This window comes from Dunckerocampus dactyliophorus, chromosome 8, assembly GCF_027744805.1.
Source record: "Dunckerocampus dactyliophorus isolate RoL2022-P2 chromosome 8, RoL_Ddac_1.1, whole genome shotgun sequence".
Lineage (NCBI taxonomy): Eukaryota > Metazoa > Chordata > Actinopteri > Syngnathiformes > Syngnathidae > Dunckerocampus > Dunckerocampus dactyliophorus.
In genome coordinates, this window is record NC_072826.1 from 11,699,284 (window position 1) to 11,716,128 (window position 16,845).

At 42.2% G+C, this 16,845-nt stretch overlaps 3 protein-coding genes across 4 annotated transcripts; 2 read left to right on the plus strand and 1 right to left on the minus strand.

Annotated features, from left to right (window-relative positions):
* The first annotated feature begins 825 nt into the window (after positions 1–825).
* On the plus strand, positions 826–6,634 carry npepl1 (aminopeptidase like 1). Its single transcript, XM_054784913.1, has 12 exons — positions 826–1,029; positions 1,589–1,774; positions 1,866–2,036; positions 2,830–2,919; positions 2,991–3,072; positions 4,244–4,386; positions 4,459–4,536; positions 4,635–4,735; positions 5,671–5,794; positions 5,888–6,064; positions 6,141–6,251; positions 6,333–6,634. Exons 1-12 carry the CDS (start codon positions 880–882, stop codon positions 6,489–6,491), a joined length of 1,572 nt encoding a protein of 523 aa, XP_054640888.1. The 5' UTR covers positions 826–879; the 3' UTR covers positions 6,492–6,634.
* Positions 6,635–8,029: 1,395 nt separating this feature from the next.
* nelfcd (negative elongation factor complex member C/D) lies at positions 8,030–16,657 on the minus strand. 2 transcript variants are annotated; one of them, XM_054784564.1, is made up of 15 exons: positions 16,459–16,656; positions 15,864–15,976; positions 15,631–15,740; positions 15,431–15,540; positions 14,217–14,324; positions 13,959–14,111; positions 13,737–13,867; positions 13,338–13,503; positions 13,127–13,261; positions 12,892–13,031; positions 12,142–12,256; positions 11,976–12,071; positions 11,741–11,881; positions 11,137–11,266; positions 8,032–11,055 (listed from the first exon to the last, which is right to left on the minus strand). In XM_054784564.1, the coding sequence occupies exons 1-15, from the start codon at positions 16,513–16,515 to the stop codon at positions 11,021–11,023; spliced, it is 1,740 nt and encodes a 579-aa protein (XP_054640539.1). In that variant the 5' UTR covers positions 16,516–16,656; the 3' UTR covers positions 8,032–11,020. The 2 variants fall into 2 exon arrangements, with proteins under 2 accessions (XP_054640538.1, XP_054640539.1); XM_054784563.1 differs by having other exon boundaries at positions 8,030–11,055; positions 15,631–15,976; positions 16,459–16,657.
* ctsz (cathepsin Z) lies at positions 8,318–10,798 on the plus strand. Its single transcript, XM_054784565.1, has 6 exons — positions 8,318–8,515; positions 8,622–8,785; positions 9,481–9,660; positions 9,740–9,890; positions 9,985–10,147; positions 10,232–10,798. The coding sequence occupies exons 1-6, from the start codon at positions 8,388–8,390 to the stop codon at positions 10,358–10,360; spliced, it is 915 nt and encodes a 304-aa protein (XP_054640540.1). The 5' UTR covers positions 8,318–8,387; the 3' UTR covers positions 10,361–10,798.
* Positions 16,658–16,845: the final 188 nt, after the last annotated feature.

The following is a 16,845-nucleotide window of genomic DNA, read 5'->3' on the forward strand; positions in this document are numbered from 1 at the left end:
TGCCTTTTTGCTCTATTTTTCCCACTTACTTTTGCTTATTACTGCATTATCGTTCACAGTAGCCGCCCCCCTTTTACCAGATTCAACAACAAATGAGACAACAGCGGCCCTGTCTCCCCATAACGCTACCCGTCCCTGGCCCAGTAAAGAAGGTGAGCAACACTGTGTTCAATGACATGTCACTTAGTATCATTGCAGGAAGTCTGCGGGAATTATAAAAAACTAAAATATTTTTGTGATGACAGAACTTCACGCACAAATTAGTTTCCATTTCAACTTTATTTTCTTGTTGACACATTTAAAAGTAAATGTGTTTTTTTTAAAGTCTTTCACAAATGTTAAAAACGTTTTGGAATTTTACAGTTTAAATTACAGTGAAACTGTAAAAGATGGCCTTTAGCACATTTATGTTCTCTTGCATCAAATAGTGAATTGCATACTATATGGAGACTGTTGCATGGACTCCTCCCTGCAGTAAATATGATATTGGTAGTATAGTAAATGTTACACTGGTAGTATAGTATATATTACAGTACGAAGCAAGACATTTGCAAACCTTCAGATTTGGAGTTATGTAAAGCTCTCATTGGGTCAGTTAAAGTTCTGGATTTGTGGTGACAACAGCTGCGGCGTCCCTGTAGGGGTTCCAATTTTGACGTCATTTAATCATCACGGTTGTATATTGTGCGTATAAATAATATTTGCATCTTGTATCGACACTAATTCCACGACGAGTGAACTGAACACTAGTATGCAGCGTTAGTTTGTTAACTTTCACGTTCTTGGACTGATTTGTTACCTTCTCGGCTTCCGTCGCCGGCACTGCTTTGGCTTTCTAATCGTTAGCTACCTAGCTAGCAGCGACAGCAAATCACAAAAATGGCGAATGTGGTGCTGGAGTACAAGGCGTTAGCCGGTGACTCTGACCCACAGACTCGCCCAATTCTAATTATCGGGCAACACACCAACCTGCAACAAGTTGATTGGGGCCAAATAAAAGGAAAACTCCAGCCGGTTGTCAGCAAAGAGGTAAGGCTCGTGTGGCTGACAATGACTGGCTGCTAATGTGTGCTATGCTAAATCCAATTGGTTTCAAGTAAGGCCTTTAGCAAAATGACTATTGGCAGCCGGATATATGAGTACCCTATGTCAGGTTTACTGAGCAGCCGCATTTGAAATGTAATCAATAATAGATACAAATAAAAAAGGATAATTAATTATCGTGCAATAAATTCCACGCATTCCACTGAAAATGTAAAACGAAAGCACATTCTTGCTTTCGTTTTTAGCCGACACGTCATTGAGTATTAAATCACCTTAATTGGTTTATTTCCTGGTGGTAAGGCGTTTAATTGTTTATGTAGAGAAACGTTTTTTTTTTTTAAACGGGAATTTGGGAGTGTATTGAATGTCCCTGGGGCTGCTTGTGTAATAAAGTCTATAAAAGTACTGTTATGATGAACCTCAAGGTACAACTGCCTTATAATTCGTTACTTGTAGTGGAGAGAAGGGACACAAAGGCTAATCTGGATTAGTCATCTGGTGTCTTGAATGCTATGATGCCCAAATGAGAATTGTGTTCTTTCAGATCTGGCAGGCGGCGCTGAACACTTTGAGTCCCAAACCCACAGACAGCTGCCCTCTCTACCTCAACTATGCTGCGGTGGCTGCGCTTCCTTCTCGGGTCAGCAGGCACAACAGCCCATCCTCTGCCCACTTCATCTCCCGCCTGGTCCGCTCCTGTCTGCCTGGAGGGAACAACCGCTGCATCGTAGTCAGTACCTGCACCAGAAGCTTGTGGGATACAATTTGACACAAGGAGTACTTGTGTAACAACACATCAAACATGTGTTTTTCCTCTTTAGATGGTGTGTGAACGCTCAGACGTGTTTGCGTCCTCCTGTGCCATTTCCAGAGCTTTCCCCATCTTCTCTCGTCGTTCCACATCCTCTCGCAAGGCAGACAAGAAGCATGTCGTTGTGGAGTTTTTGATTGTGGGCCAAGATAGTAACCCTCTGGATGTAGCTGAGCTTGAGGTACTGACTGCACGATGCTGTATTTCCTCATATAGTGCCATTTGTTTACTCAACTGCAGAGAGTATCAGGCATCTATCAGGGATCGTTGAGGCCTCTTGATGTACAAAAACTGTTTTTCTAGTCATTTTTTCTAGTAATTATGGAGCCTTCAAAATCTAAACACCCCAAAAGTCATACAATTTTTACATTTTGTAGAAATATACACCAACAGTCAGGAGTTCAAACCATCGTCATGTTAATCTTGAATCTTGTGATGCCGCCACAGAAGGGTACCAGTGAGGTAGCGCTGTGCTACTTTAGTCTGCCACTGTAGTTTTGCTTTATTTTGTTGTATTTAACACTAAAATTTGAACTTTTAAATCAACCAGCGTCAATGAGCAGGTCGTGTTCAGCTTTGGAGGTTACGTTGTATATAATTTGTCCCTAAATAATGATACTTAATTGATAACATTATAATATGTTAGGTGAACCTGAATTTAAAAGAAAATATACAGACTTAAAAATGCAGCAAGAAACAATAAGAACCAATACAGGCTAGACGGAGGACGACAAGGTGGAACTAATGTAAAGGCGTGTAGCCACCTGGAACCGAACCTATTCATAGTTACACCAGTGTTTTTGAAGGGAAAAGTGTAGGCGTTTACATGACTGATTGATGCACTTGTCAAGTGGAAGATGGCAAATAAGTGAGACACTGTCTATTGCAGCTACTGTATTTGAGGAAATGCAGTATTGTAATTTAACAGTCAAGACGTGCAGTGAATCATCGCTAAAGTTTTATCCTGTCCCCAGTGTCTCGCCAACGCTGCTGACGGAGTGAGACTGGCAGCTCGCATCGTGGACACGCCATGTAATGAGATGAACACGGACCACTTCTTAAACGTGAGGGAACTCCATTCAAATAAAACACAATTATGTTGTTAAGAGACTCTCAAGAGACTCTTGTGTTTCAGGAAATCAAAGCAGTAGGAAGTGACCTTGGAATAACACCTGTGATCATTCGGGGAGAGGAACTGAGAGACAAAGGCTTTGGAGGTGACATGGCTGTAATTGTCTTAGATCAGGGGTCTTGAAATTGTGGCCCGCAGGCCATTTGATACCTACAGGAACCATGGGGACTTAGCATCTTGACATCAAAGACCAGTCTTAGTGCGGCCTGCCAAGCCTCGGTAAATTCAGAGGTACTTGTTAGGGCAAACACAAGCCAATATTGAACTCAGTGAGCTTGTCACACAGTGAAATTAACTGAGGCGTCATTAGATAGAACACTGAATACAATCATGGTGCCAACACAATGTATATTCAGGTAAAAAAAACACACACAGGGCAACTACTACTGCTATGTGGAATAATAACAACTATGTTAACGCTAAACACATACCTTTTAGCAACGTTGTGATAAACAAGTACCGCAAAGCATGCTGAGAAGCCGGAAGCACCCCCAGATTTCAGAGTGAATACTTGATGCGGCCCAGCCTCACCAAGACTCTTACCTCCAGCGGCCCTCAGGTATACGGTCGTCCCTCGTTTATCGTGGTTAATTGGTTGCAGACCCGACCGCGATAATTGACTTTCTGCGATGTAGGATTCAATATTAATAAACAGAATATCTTTACTATTATTAGAGCCTTGTAGACATGAAATAACACCCTCCGAGTCACCTTTATTCTTTGTTTACACCACATTATGCAACACTAATGCACAGGCGACTGGATCACTGCAGGGACATAAAAGATGGCCGCCGATCATAGCATATAGCAAGCTACCAAGCTTACTAGTATTTATTTGTTCTCAACTTAAAGTGTTTCAAACAGAGGGGAAGAAGGACAAAATAAGAAGCTAAAAATATACCACTTCCACATGGAATGGGAGGAGAACTTTTTTCACTCTGTCATGTTGGACATGCCATGGCTGACTCCATGAAGTGGTAATGTAATGTAATTTCTCATCGATGTAACATTACTAACACCTAGTGACCAGAATACTACATTTGACTTGCCTTCTAACATTTTTTGAGCAATAATAGGCCACAGTCAACCATGAAACAGCGATTATTAAATAATGAATGTGTGGAAAACCTCGATATAGTGCGGGAACGATGTTTGAACCGCAGTGTAGCGACTGAATGACTGTATTCCGTGTAATATTTGTCTTACCACAGTGTTTTATAGACTGATGAGAGCACGTATATAACATGCCGTTTCAGGTATTTATGGTGTTGGCAAGGCAGCTGAGCACCCTCCTGCATTAGCAGTCTTGAGCCACACACCAGATGGCGCCACTCAAACCATTGCATGGGTGGGCAAAGGCATAGTGTATGACACCGGAGGACTCAGCATCAAGGGAAAGGTATTGTCTGTTCTCTGTGCACATGGTTAAAAAGACAAACCCATTTAATCAGGCCGCCTGACTTTGGTCTAGACCACCATGCCGGGCATGAAGCGAGACTGCGGCGGAGCTGCCGCCATCTTGGGAGCTTTTCAAGCTACCATCAAACAGGTGAGCTCCCGGTGACAAGTGATAAACTTCTCTTTCTGACTGTTTGAAGCCGAGCGCTTGTCAGACATCTGCGAAAAATTGCTGCTCTCCTTTCTCAGGGTTTCAAGGATAACCTCCATGCCGTGTTTTGCCTGGCAGAGAATGCAGTTGGGCCTACGGCCACACGGCCTGATGATATCCACACACTCTACTCTGGAAAGTAAGCCTCTGTGACTACTGACTGTGACTTTTGTGTTAACTCAACTCTTAAATAATGAAGTAAGCAAGTGTTACAATCAAGAGCGTTCCATTCCATAAAGTATGAGACGACTACAGAATTGCGCCATCTTTTAAGACAATATTTGCATCATGAAGTAATTAATTACTGGTTCCTCATCACTATACTTGTTTTGGCAGCCAGCAGATGTACTCTGTGGATTATAGTGTAACGATACATTTGTTATGCTGTGATTTAGAGATGTGTTGACAAGAGGGACTCTCCTGTCAATATTGGTTGTCAAGCTAGAATTGAAGTGCTCATACTGGTGTGCTGCACATCACAATAGTATATGAAGTAGGGCTGCAACTAACCATTATTTTCTTAGTCGATTCATCTGAAACTTGTTTCGATTAATCGAGTAATCGCTTAGTCCCTAGACGAACCGAATCAATATGAACCAAAGCCAAAGAGTTAGTGGTTTGGTCCGCAACAAGTCAGAAAAGAGGCAAAAATGTTGATAAGTGTTTTCCAAAGTCAAAGCTGATGTGTGTGAATATCTTGTTTTGCTTAAAACGCAAAGATCATAGGTCTGCTTTTATGGATGACTAAGGAAATTTAAAAATATTCACATTTGAGAAGCTGAAATCAGAGGATATTTACAGTAGAAAATCCAAAACGATTAATCAAGTACCACAATAGTTGTCGATGAAGTGGTTAATCGATAGATCAGCGATTCATGGATTTGTCGTTGCAGATCTAACGTGAACTCCTTTAGACACAATTTGTGGTTTATGCGCTTTTGGTTGGGCCACCGGTTGTCAATCCTAAATGGAAGCAATTCGTTTTTGACTCAAACACAAACTGACCTCTGTGTTGAGATCTTTTTGATGTAGTGAAATTGAACCAGTGTTTAACTGTGTAATGTGTCTTTTAAGGACAGTGGAGATTAACAACACTGATGCAGAGGGAAGGCTGGTGCTGGCTGATGGAGTGGTGTACGCTAGCAAAGACCTTTCAGCTGATATCATTCTAGATATGGCCACACTGACTGGTGCACAGGTATCTTTCAACATTCACAAGATTACATCCTATTTTTGTGACTAAAAGTGCACCACCTCTACAGCTGAAGCCTTTTTGCGTGTGAATGTCCAGGGGATTTCCACTGGGAAGCACCATGCAGCCGTGATGACCAACAGCGAGCAGTGGGAGACGGCGTGTGTCCGTGCTGGGCGCAGCAGCGGCGACCTTGCTCACCCTCTGGTTTACTGCCCCGAGCTGCACTTCACCGAGTTTGCCTCTGCTATTGCTGACATGAAGAATTCAGTGGCCGTATGCACAAACGATATGAATGCTATTTAGGAATACTTTACAAAATACCGGTAACGCTTTTGTTGCGTTCTCTCAGGACCGTGAAAATGCTCAGAGTTCCTGCGCTGGCCTCTTCATTGTCTCCCACTTGGGATTTGATTGGCCCGGTGTCTGGGTCCATGTTGACATTGCCTCTCCTGTTCACGCTGTGAGTACCGGGAGCTCTAGCTGTGCCATAACGGACATGTGGACACACCAGGTAATCTTGTCCTTGTACTTTCCTTGACAGGGCGAGCGAGCCACGGGATTCGGTGTCGCTATGCTGATGGCCCTGTTTGGTCAGGCTTCTGATGATTCCATATTGAACCAAGTGTCTCCTCTGGGCGCTGCCACCAACATGTTAGACGAGCAGATGGAGAGGGACAGCAAAAGGAGAAGATTAGTGTAGAAGATGGAGGGCTCCCGCCCTCCCAATCTTCAGACCACCACCACACCACCTGAAGCAATTAGTACTCATTCACTTTGGGTTAATCCATTTTAAACCCTCTGTTTGACTACATATGACTTCACTGAATAAAAGATAGAAACGCATGTATGTGTGGATTCATCGCTATTAGAGAAGGGCTATTCACTATTATATATGTGAATGCAAGACTGCCATATCTTGGAATTTAAATTCACCAAATATAGACAATACAGTTTTAAAATAAAACCCAAGCAAAATGATTGTTCGTCGAAGGGGTGCGTTGTTGTTTCTCTACGGACATACTGCAAAAAATGCTAGTCAAAGATCGTCTATACGACAGGGCTCTGTGCTGTTTTTAAGAACCTACTGTAAGAAAGCTAGCCCGAGGTCCTCCATATCAGTGGTTCTCAACTAGTTTGGCAGTGGGACCCACCATCACCCTTCAGTGACAAGTGGGTGACCCAAATTACGGGAATCTATTAACTAAAACTTGTCATATATCTTAGATTTTAAGGGACTGTTCTAACACAACGTGATCTGCAGCGCTGAGACAGTCTTACGTTTCACAATTGAACAGCTTTTATCAATGTGATGACTTGTACAACTGTTTTGGAGAAAACAATCATTAGACCTGAAAATGGGCAATCAGTTTAGATCAACAAGATCTATTCAATTGGAAATTATGCTAAATGTAGGTTAACTGTGCTAACTGTAGGCTAGCTGTACTTTATTTGCTAAGATGCACGTGCATATTGAGAATAAGCCATTTGCAATTTGATGAAATGAACGACAAATTCAATTCAGTTGTGAATAATTGCAAGATTGTTAGGAGGTTTGTCAATGGTACTTCGAGGAGGTCGTTTCTGTTTCAAGAAATGAGTCAAACTAATGGAGGAAAACTGTAATGAAATAAGTATATCATCCAAGTCGCTAGATGGCGCTGTAATGGTGCGGTTGAGTATCGCCGGGAATTGAATCAGCTGACTGAAGTAGGACGTCAGCGTGATTTTAAGCAAGGACTCTTGCGTTGAAGGAACACAAAGTCAGCCGCAAATGAATGGAACGCTATGGCGTAGAAAGTCCGCCATAATGGTGAGCAAGAGAGGTGGGCGGGGCAAGGCGGACAATAGCGTACACTAGCTCTGAGCCGATATAAAATCACGCTGTGCGTACTTTGATAAAATGGATGCATTTTATCGACTGAACACAATTAATTTGTATGTATAAATATATAAAAATGATTAAAAATGCATTGTGCTGCCTACATGTATCTCAATAAAAACCTGAGCAGCAATATGAAAGAAACTTTTTGCTTAAACTTTTTCCTTCCTTATAGTGTTACCAACTCTTAGCAATCAACATACAAAATAATAATAAATCATAATATTGTAATACAATAATTAAATCATACATTAAAAATACATTTAAAAAAATCCTTCCTTACAGTGTTACTAAGGCTTAACAAGCAACATTATTACTATATATTATTCAGTATGTATATAATCTATAACAATATAACAAAATAAGTCCCACACAATATATACTTTAAGTCTTGTCCAAAGTCCTGTTTATGTACAACAACCAGTGTTATAAATCTACAACATTTTTATGATACCTGTCTTTGTTTTAGGGGAACTTGAAAAATAGCAAGTCTGGCCTTTTGGATCGTCTATTAGAGCAAATACATTGTAATGGCTGAGCAGTGTGCGGAGGACATGTTTTCAATGCAATATGCAATGTTTCTGGATTCTGCTTACTATCATGGCGGCCAAACCCGCGGAGGGCAAAATATTAATCGCGGTATAATTTTTCACTGTAGAGTCCTTGATTTTGAGACAAACAAGTCAGTAAAGAAGTTGATAGGTTGATCGGTAACCGATGGCGCGGGCAGCTTTTATTGTTTTATTGTCAGCCCTATTGTCTCTTGTGTCCGCAGGACTGTATTTCAACAAGAAGCAGCCTTGTTATGTTAAAGACACACTCAGGAAAAACGGCTTCGGAGTCAGGTGAGTCATGCGGTTTACTGAGACTGAGGAAGAACCTGTAAGCCTCACGAAGGCACATATGACCTGCTTTCTAATTTGTACTGTATATTGCTGTGTGTATTTTCAGGACGTCACCTCGTCCTCACGAATATTTAAATATTTCGGATCTACCCAAGTCATGGGACTGGAGGAATGTTAACGGTATCAATTATGTCAGCACCACCCGCAATCAGCACATTCCTCAGTACTGTGGCTCTTGTTGGGCCCACGGCAGTACCAGTGCTTTGGCAGGTACTTTTACCCGTTTAATAAATGTCTTCTCTCATCTTATAGTCATTTTTACACAACACTACCTGGGAAGACACGTAGATTTGGCTCTCAACTTCCTGTACCTGACGTCATGTTGTCTTTCCACATACTGAGACTGAATCAACAGCGCCTCTACTGGTTGTAGTAGTGCACTCCATTTTCCCTCAATTGCTTCAACACATAATCAACCATCATTGATGTACTGTATGAACAATCAGGCAACACCGAGTAGGTGTTTGTTTTCATTTGCAATTAAAGCTCCCCTATTACGCAATAGTAACTTTTTAATGATGTTCTAACAGCCCGTTTTTTATGAGCTCATGAAGCATAAAACCTCCTTCCTCGTGGACATGATAGCGCCTCTGATCTGCCCCGATTTAAGCTCGACCAGTGTATACGCCCACCACTTCAGTGGGCAGCTTTGTAAAAATAAAGAAAACAAAGTAGGCCTCCCTCCACATTTTTAAATAAAGCCAGGAGCTGCTGCCAGACATGCATGGACAAACACAGCTCATTAGCATAAAAAGTGCAGGCACACAAGTGTGTTCCCAGTTGGTTTTACTAAAAGCACTTTTAACCGGTCTAAACTCATGCATCAAGGATAGATTTTGGCTAACACACGTCCAATAAACTATTGTAGGACATCTGAGACTCAGTTATATTTGCTCTTTGTCCAGATCGCATCAACATAAAGCGCAAAGGAGCATGGCCGTCTGCATACCTCTCAGTGCAGCATGTGATCGACTGCGGCCAGGCGGGTAGTTGCCATGGTGGGGATCACGGTAGCGTTTGGGAGTACGCCAACCAACACGGCATACCGGATGAGACCTGCAATAACTACCAGGCTAAAGACCAGAGTTTGTGTCCTCCTTTCAGTTTGCAAATGACTATCCACAGCTAGTCACTCGCTCTCATGTTTGTTATCCTCTTCTGTAGAGTGTAAGCCCTTCAATCAGTGTGGCACCTGCACCACCTTTGGTGTGTGCAATACTGTCAACAACTACACTCTGTGGAAGGTGGATGATTATGGCAAGATCAGTGGGAGGGAGAAGATGATGGCAGAGATCTATGCCAGAGGACCAATTAGGTTTGTGACATCACAAAAATACAGAAATGAGTCCTGCACAATGTCAGCATGTGTGTGTATTTGCAGAGAAGAGTAAGCTATTTGTGTGTTTTAGCTGTGGGATCATGGCCACGGACAAGCTTGACGAGTACCCAGGAGGTCTCTACTCAGAGTACCAGGAGAATCCCTACGTTAACCACATTGTGTCAGTAGCAGGATGGGGAGTGGAGGATGGTGTGGAGTACTGGATTGTACGCAATTCCTGGGGAGAGCCTTGGGTAAGTTAAACAAAACTGTTCATTACCTGCTGAGGTACAAAGTAGGATTACAAGATGTGTATGAATGATTCGTGTTGTGGTCAGGGTGAGAGGGGCTGGCTCAGGATCGTGACCAGCGCCTACAACGGAGGAAGCGGAAGTTCATACAACCTGGCACTGGAGGTGGACTGTGCATATGGAGACCCAATAGTTCCTAAAGACTACCTGGTCTAGTCCTAATAGGGCTCTTTGGCGTCCTTTTTAAAATATTCATTGAGAAGGGAATACATGTCATTTTATGTTAAAGTATTGGAGTTTCTTTTAAATGCCAGTGTCAATGTGGATGCAATTACCTGCCTGAATCAAATGGTTTGTTCTGTCTCAGAGATGTGTCGGCTATTAACAGTCTGAAGTGTTAAATCTTCAGGAGGTACGACACCTGATCACACACACGGAATTAAAAATATAAACCAACTTCCATCACAACAAAATGCTAGTTTACAAAACAGAAATAAACAACAAACTAAGAAAGGCATGCTGTTGTCTGTTTCAAATGCTCTGACTGCTACACAGCTGATTCATTTGTGCCTTACACTAAAAGATGATCTGTTTGCTCTTTTCACGCAATGTACACATTAGGACAACAATGTGTCAATAAAGTCGTCAACGTGATTCCATGTGGGGTTTTTCTTCTTCTGTATCACTCACTCTGCTGATAGAGAAACAGAAAATGGAAAAGTTGCGCAGCCTCTCCAGTGGCTCCACTGTCCTCCCAGATCAATAAAGCTAGGAGTCAACACTCCTAAAATCCCGCAATTGCATCATCAAACTGGTCCGTCCAGCCCAAGCAACATGCTTCAACATCAGTTCTTCATGGTGCCACATCCAGCACAATCAGTTAATCATGATGAAATTTGACTTGCAATGAGCTGACACAGGACACAGAAAAACAGAAATACATGAGTGATGCTGTACACATGCATTGAGGTTGTCATCTTCAAAAGTCTTACATATAAACTCAGCCACGGCGTCATGTTCTCCTTCTGTGCGGATTGTTCCTGCAATGCTGTCGTTCTCCAGGATGGGCAGGAAGAGCTGAACAAAGTCTGATGTGTATGGAGGTGCGATCACGTCAAGGACCTTCACAAAAACAGTCACAGTTTGGACTTTTGGTAAATATATATTTTTTTACATGCCTCCAAAAAAGGGCGTATGAATTACTCATGGTGCCGGATGTAACCTCCACAAAAAGCAGGTATCTACTGTATATGTGTGCGCGTGCAGTAACCCCTTCAATTATTCTATTGTAATTTGCACCATACATACATATTACCGTGGTGTTCAGGCTATTTTACTTGGATATACAGGTCGTTACTATGTGTTGTAACAATTACTAATGTTACTACTTGGTGTTTTCTCATGTTTGCTTCTCAATATGTGCTCCTTTCTGACAAACTTCTTTTGTATAAAATTGTGATTGCACTTAAAACGTATCAGTCAGATAGTTGCTCTCTTTGTCAAATGAATAGATACAATTGAATGCGTTAAGCATTTTGAGTATTATAGTTATATTGTATCATATACCACAATCACTTTCCGCATCTAAGCAGTTACCTCAGTGACAAAATAACGAATGAGAGAGATATCCGTGTTGAGCTTCTCCAGACACTTCCGAATGTAACCAACCACAGGCAACACGTAACCACGACTCAGCAGGTGAACCATTCGGTCAAGGAGGGTCTTCTTGAGCTCCAGCTGAGAGCAAATTGTAAAAGTTTAAAAGGTAGTCATTACTTTGGAATCCTGAAGTGAGTTCACTGAATGTAAAAACACACACACACACACACACCTGCTCCATGACGTCCAACTGTGAGTGTTCCGTCTCAAACAGCTTGATGAGCAGTTGGAGCACCTGAGGATGCAGCAGCTGGTGACACGTGCAAATCTGTCAGGAGAGGCACTCCATCTTTAGTCGCCATCTTCAGGAATAGAGGTCAAGTACAACTATATTGTACCTCATCCAGAAGAGCTAAATGGACCGGGGTGTGATCAGTCTGCAGCTGAAAGTACCGTGGCTCCGACACGGTCCAGTCCACCCACTTCAAAACCCCCATGGCAACAACTGGGAACCTGAGATCACGTATACAAAAGAAGCAGACAAACAATCCTTTTATTAGTCTTGCAAAAGGGAATTCTGTCTTATTTTCACTTTTGTGCAGTTTACAAGATATGCATGCAAAAGGGGTACGGTATCAAAGTGAATGGTTGTGCAGCCTCTTTCACACACAGACTGTGTGAATTGGCACATCAGACTTAACAGTAGCGCCACAATTTATTAGTTTGGGACTGTCACACTGACCCAAGCAAGGCCAAGCGGGACGACGTCAGCACCAGCTTCTAGCGGACAGCAACAAAGGGCTTTCAATACAATAGGATGGGAGAATTGAGTCTCAGGTGTTAAATTTTGTACTCCTTCCCACCAATCTGTTTCAACAGTTAGCATCCTGCCTCCATTACACATTTGATACTACCTCAAAAGACAGAAAAGTTGCAGGTCAACTTTGATCCCCGCTCCCCCAATTCTGTATGAGTGCTGTTCACACAGAACAGTGACCCAGGAAAAAAGTGGAAACTTCTAGGCTTTAATAGGAGGTCTACTGTGGAGTCTACTGTCAGTTTGGTGGCGCAATGAGCTAATGATGACAGGACGTCACTTTGTGTTTTACATTTATCAATATAAATGTGCCCCCCCCATCCCCACTCACCGTATGCACTGGTACAGAGTGCCCAGCTCAGCCACCAGCTCTGTGGCACCTTTGTTGTCATTGCAGCAAAGGTTGTGCACCGTCTCTATGGCCTTGGAGGTGGACTTCAGCTCATCTTTGTTGATGTTGACTCGCTTGTTCTACGATCGCAACAGAAAGACCAGTTAAGCGGTTAGCTTGGCTATAAATCCTAGCTTTGCTATAGATTTAAAGCGGAAACTTGATCATCTTGAACCTTTTTCCAGGTCTCAACCACACTGGCAGCGTAGGCCAGGATGTGAATGTATTTGTGCTTGTGGTCTTGGTTGATCTTTGAGCCTGGCTTAAACAGTGACTGCATGAAGAGGTCCAGAAAGGCAGGCACTCTGATCTGTGAAAGTACAAAAAGCAATTACTGAACCTTGAAGCATGTATGCAGTGGGTGTAAATACGATTAGTGTTCTCACCAGCTCCACAGGAGGCGGGTCCATGCTGCTGAACATCTTAAACAGCACCGTGATATCAGCAGGATTCAGGGCTCCTTTGGACAACATGGCGCCTAGAGCCTGGCAGGCACGAGGGTACGCTGCTGCTGTACCGAGTGCCAGGGTTATCTGACTGGCATCATGGCCCCTGTCACCACACAAAAAATACATTTTACTTCTCTCATGGTCTCATAAAGACATCCAATACTATATTTGCATGGAAAATTCTACCATTACAAATACATACATATTCATTTAACAATATGCTCATTACTGTACATTATTTTCTATGTACAAGTGTGCCAAATGGTGTGATCAATGAGTGCATTCTCACCAAAAGGCAACATTATGATGTGTTAAGTCAAAGTAGGACAACACTACCTCTTGTGGGCAGACTTCTGCACCTCCTGACCAATCCGGCGCACAGCAGAGCCCCCTTGTTCCTCCTGGGCGAGGATGGACATCATAGCCTGAGCAAAGAGGTAGGTGTGCTCACCATGACACACCATCTTCTAAAGGAGGGCGGCAGGAAAACAGCAAGATTTGTAAATGTACAACACTTCAGTAAACAAACTAATGTATTTTTGGAAGAATGGGCCTCACAGCAAATTCTGGCAGGTTCTTCTCCAAGTTCTCCTCCCCTCCATCCAGCAGCGTGGCCAAAGATGTCCTCAACACCCGAGAGAAAACCTCGAGCTGCTGACACGCTGTGGACACACTGGTGATCTCTCCCTGGTAGCCTGCATCTGAAATCAGCTACACACACACACACACGGCACACGTTTTGATGCGTGTTCCTGCTGAATTGTCATTTAAGTCACTGTAGAAACTGCTGTTTATTTGTGTGAGGTGTGAGCCTACCTTCACTGTGAAGTTGAGCATCAGGCAGTCGGGATGAGCCTCGGCCAGCTTGTAGAAAAGGTCTCGCCATGTCGTGTGTGCAATCATCTGCTCTAACCACGCAGGAGTCTTAACAACAAAATGAGCTCCATTCAATCAATACATCTCTTTTAAATGAACTGACACCTCATCTAACGTGTTCCTTGTCATACAGTGGACATTGAAAGTGAACACAACCTTATTATAATGCCAGAATTTCCAAATAATAATTTAAATTACTGTAAATGCTCCAATTAACGCCTCTTTTCAATTAATTGCCAGTTTGCTCCTTACCACTATTACATTGGTTCTGTTGCTGCTGTTGTACTGTACAATTTACCTAAATTTACCTAAATTGTCATGTGTTCAAAGACAGCTTTGTTTTCCTTCCCACAACATAAGTTATATATTATGAGTTTTAAATTTTGTGTATATTATATATATATCTATCTATATATATATATTTATTAGATTATAAACAGCCTCTCTCTCCAATTATTGCTTGCTTCCAATTAACAGTGTTTATTTAACTCTTTGTGGTTTAGGTAAATAAATGCCTTGGCTATAATGAGAGCATTTATGGTATAACCTGTACAATTCTACTGAAATATGAGGAGAAATCTAAAGAATGCATACTGTCCACCTAATCCTTTGTTGAAGCACCTTTTGCTTTAATGACAGCATTGAGTCTTTTGGATGCAACTCTTGAGAGCATGGCACATATTGACTTGACATGGAAAACCCCTTCATGTCACCCTACAAATTTTTAACTGGATTTAGGTCTGGGCTCTGGCTGTGGGCCATTCCAAAACGTTCATGGTCTTCTTGTGAAGCCCTTCTTTTGTTGAGATGTCTTCTGGGTCTCATTCTCATGGCGCAAGATGAAGTTCATTTTCAGCTTCAACTTTCTAGCAGACATATGAATGTTTTGGGCCAAAATTTCTGCAATTTGGAATCCTCCACCTCTTAAACCCCCCCCCCCCTTCTAGTTGAGAACAAAAGTTTAAGTGCCAATTTGTGAAGAAAACATGGAAGAACACAGCCACGTGGAGGTGTATGGTTTGATTATGTTTTTGCCTTCTTGCAGAGTTTTCATATTTGTTTCTTTTTCAGTTTAAACTCCAAAAAACAGGTATTTTAACTGGGTTCTATATCCACTGTGGCAATTTATATTAACATTAGCTTCCAAATCTTACCTCTCCCTCCACGGTGAAAATAGAATCTGCTTTCTGGGGGTCAAAGTGTTTTATCAACAGACTCTTGAGGTGATTTTCAACTCGTTCTTGGACCTGTGCAGGCTCTACACCTGTAAAACATGTGATCATTCAAACCAATTAGCACAGCACCAAGGAAGCAAAAAGACAACGCAATGAAGATATGTGGAGTTGTTCCCGACCCATCTGGATTAGCCACTCAGCCAGCAGGTTAACAGTCTGAGCCACAGCGGAGTAGTTTTCAGACAGAAGCTGGATGACGTGTTCTGGAGAACCACCTGCCTGGAAATACCTGGAATGTGAATGATGGGAGTTCAGCCTTTTCTCTACATGTGAAAGAAAACCCCAACGCTGCAACATATTGAATATAACAAGACAGGAACAATGGAAGAAAACAAAGAAAGATGCAGCAAACATTTTGAGGGTGTTGAAGATTGCAGGCTCCATGATGTAATCCCTGCTAGAGAATTTCTGTAGACAATCCTCTTGGATTTTCCCATAATTTTCCCCGTCAACATAAGTGTCTTCCTGCAAGACAAGTGCAAAAAAGACACAGCATGAGTATCCCCCTTTTGATATTAAGTGCTGTTAGTAGCGATAATAGCAATTTAAGCATATTGGTATGTGTATTATAAAGGCAGCGAAAAAGTACACAAACACGCCAATATAAAGTGACTGAGGCTGTGACTGTAAAAAAATAAATATAAGAACCGTCATAAAAGTATGAGAATAAAGCTACAATATCACGTCGCAACACAACAAAAACGCTGAAGTAGCTCAATAAGTGGCAGTTATTGTAACTATTTGTGTTGGACAACTATGAGACTACAAAGCCGTTTAAGAGCCAATAGTGGCGAGGGGGTCGAGTCTAATCCCATCGGCTATATTGATATTGGCATGTAACTGCAAACAAACTTTAGTAGCACAAAAAAATGAAAACGTTAGCACTTAGCACCATTCAACTGTCTTGCTAACGGGTTAGTAACCAGCCAAACAGCAACAAGTCTTACCGCGTTACCGTCCGTGCCTTCCCAGTCGCCGGCACCGCTATAATATTCCTCGTCCATGTTGACGGGAATGGAATACAACTAAACTATCAATATTAAACCGCTATTTATTCCCTCGCTACTTATACTTACAATGCTAAGAGAAGCTAGCCAGGTGGCTAACAACAACAGCCGGAAAATGACGAGGCGGTGAGACCGAAGCCACGCCCTAAACTGATAAGTATTCCCCGTGTTTTTCCCGTCAGGCACAACTCACCTGCCAGAGATTTCTTGATTAATGCAGTTATATACAAAAATTGTGAGGATCCATCTATCCATTTTCTAAGCCGCTTTATCCTAATTATGAGGGTGTACTTTCCATTTCTGTTTTAATAAAACGAAACGACCAAA

Excerpts from the sequence above, each read along its gene's own strand:
- ctsz (XM_054784565.1), top strand. The coding sequence starts at position 8,388 with ATGGCGCGGGCAGCTTTTATTGTTTTATTGTCAGCCCTATTGTCTCTT. Across the intron at positions 8,786-9,480 it reads CAGTACCAGTGCTTTGGCAG|ATCGCATCAACATAAAGCGC; the intron begins GTACTTTTACCC and ends CTCTTTGTCCAG. Across the intron at positions 9,891-9,984 it reads TATGCCAGAGGACCAATTAG|CTGTGGGATCATGGCCACGG; the intron begins GTTTGTGACATC and ends TGTGTGTTTTAG.
- nelfcd (XM_054784563.1), bottom strand. The coding sequence starts at position 16,515 with ATGGACGAGGAATATTATAGCGGTGCCGGCGACTGGGAAGGCACGGAC. Across the intron at positions 15,977-16,458 it reads AAGGCACGGACGGTAACGCG|GAAGACACTTATGTTGACGG; the intron begins GTAAGACTTGTT and ends CTTGTCTTGCAG. Across the intron at positions 13,504-13,736 it reads CAGAAGTCTGCCCACAAGAG|GGGCCATGATGCCAGTCAGA; the intron begins GTAGTGTTGTCC and ends GTGTGGTGACAG.
- npepl1 (XM_054784913.1), top strand. The coding sequence starts at position 880 with ATGGCGAATGTGGTGCTGGAGTACAAGGCGTTAGCCGGTGACTCTGAC. Across the intron at positions 2,920-2,990 it reads ACACGGACCACTTCTTAAAC|GAAATCAAAGCAGTAGGAAG; the intron begins GTGAGGGAACTC and ends CTTGTGTTTCAG. Across the intron at positions 4,387-4,458 it reads GACTCAGCATCAAGGGAAAG|ACCACCATGCCGGGCATGAA; the intron begins GTATTGTCTGTT and ends ACTTTGGTCTAG.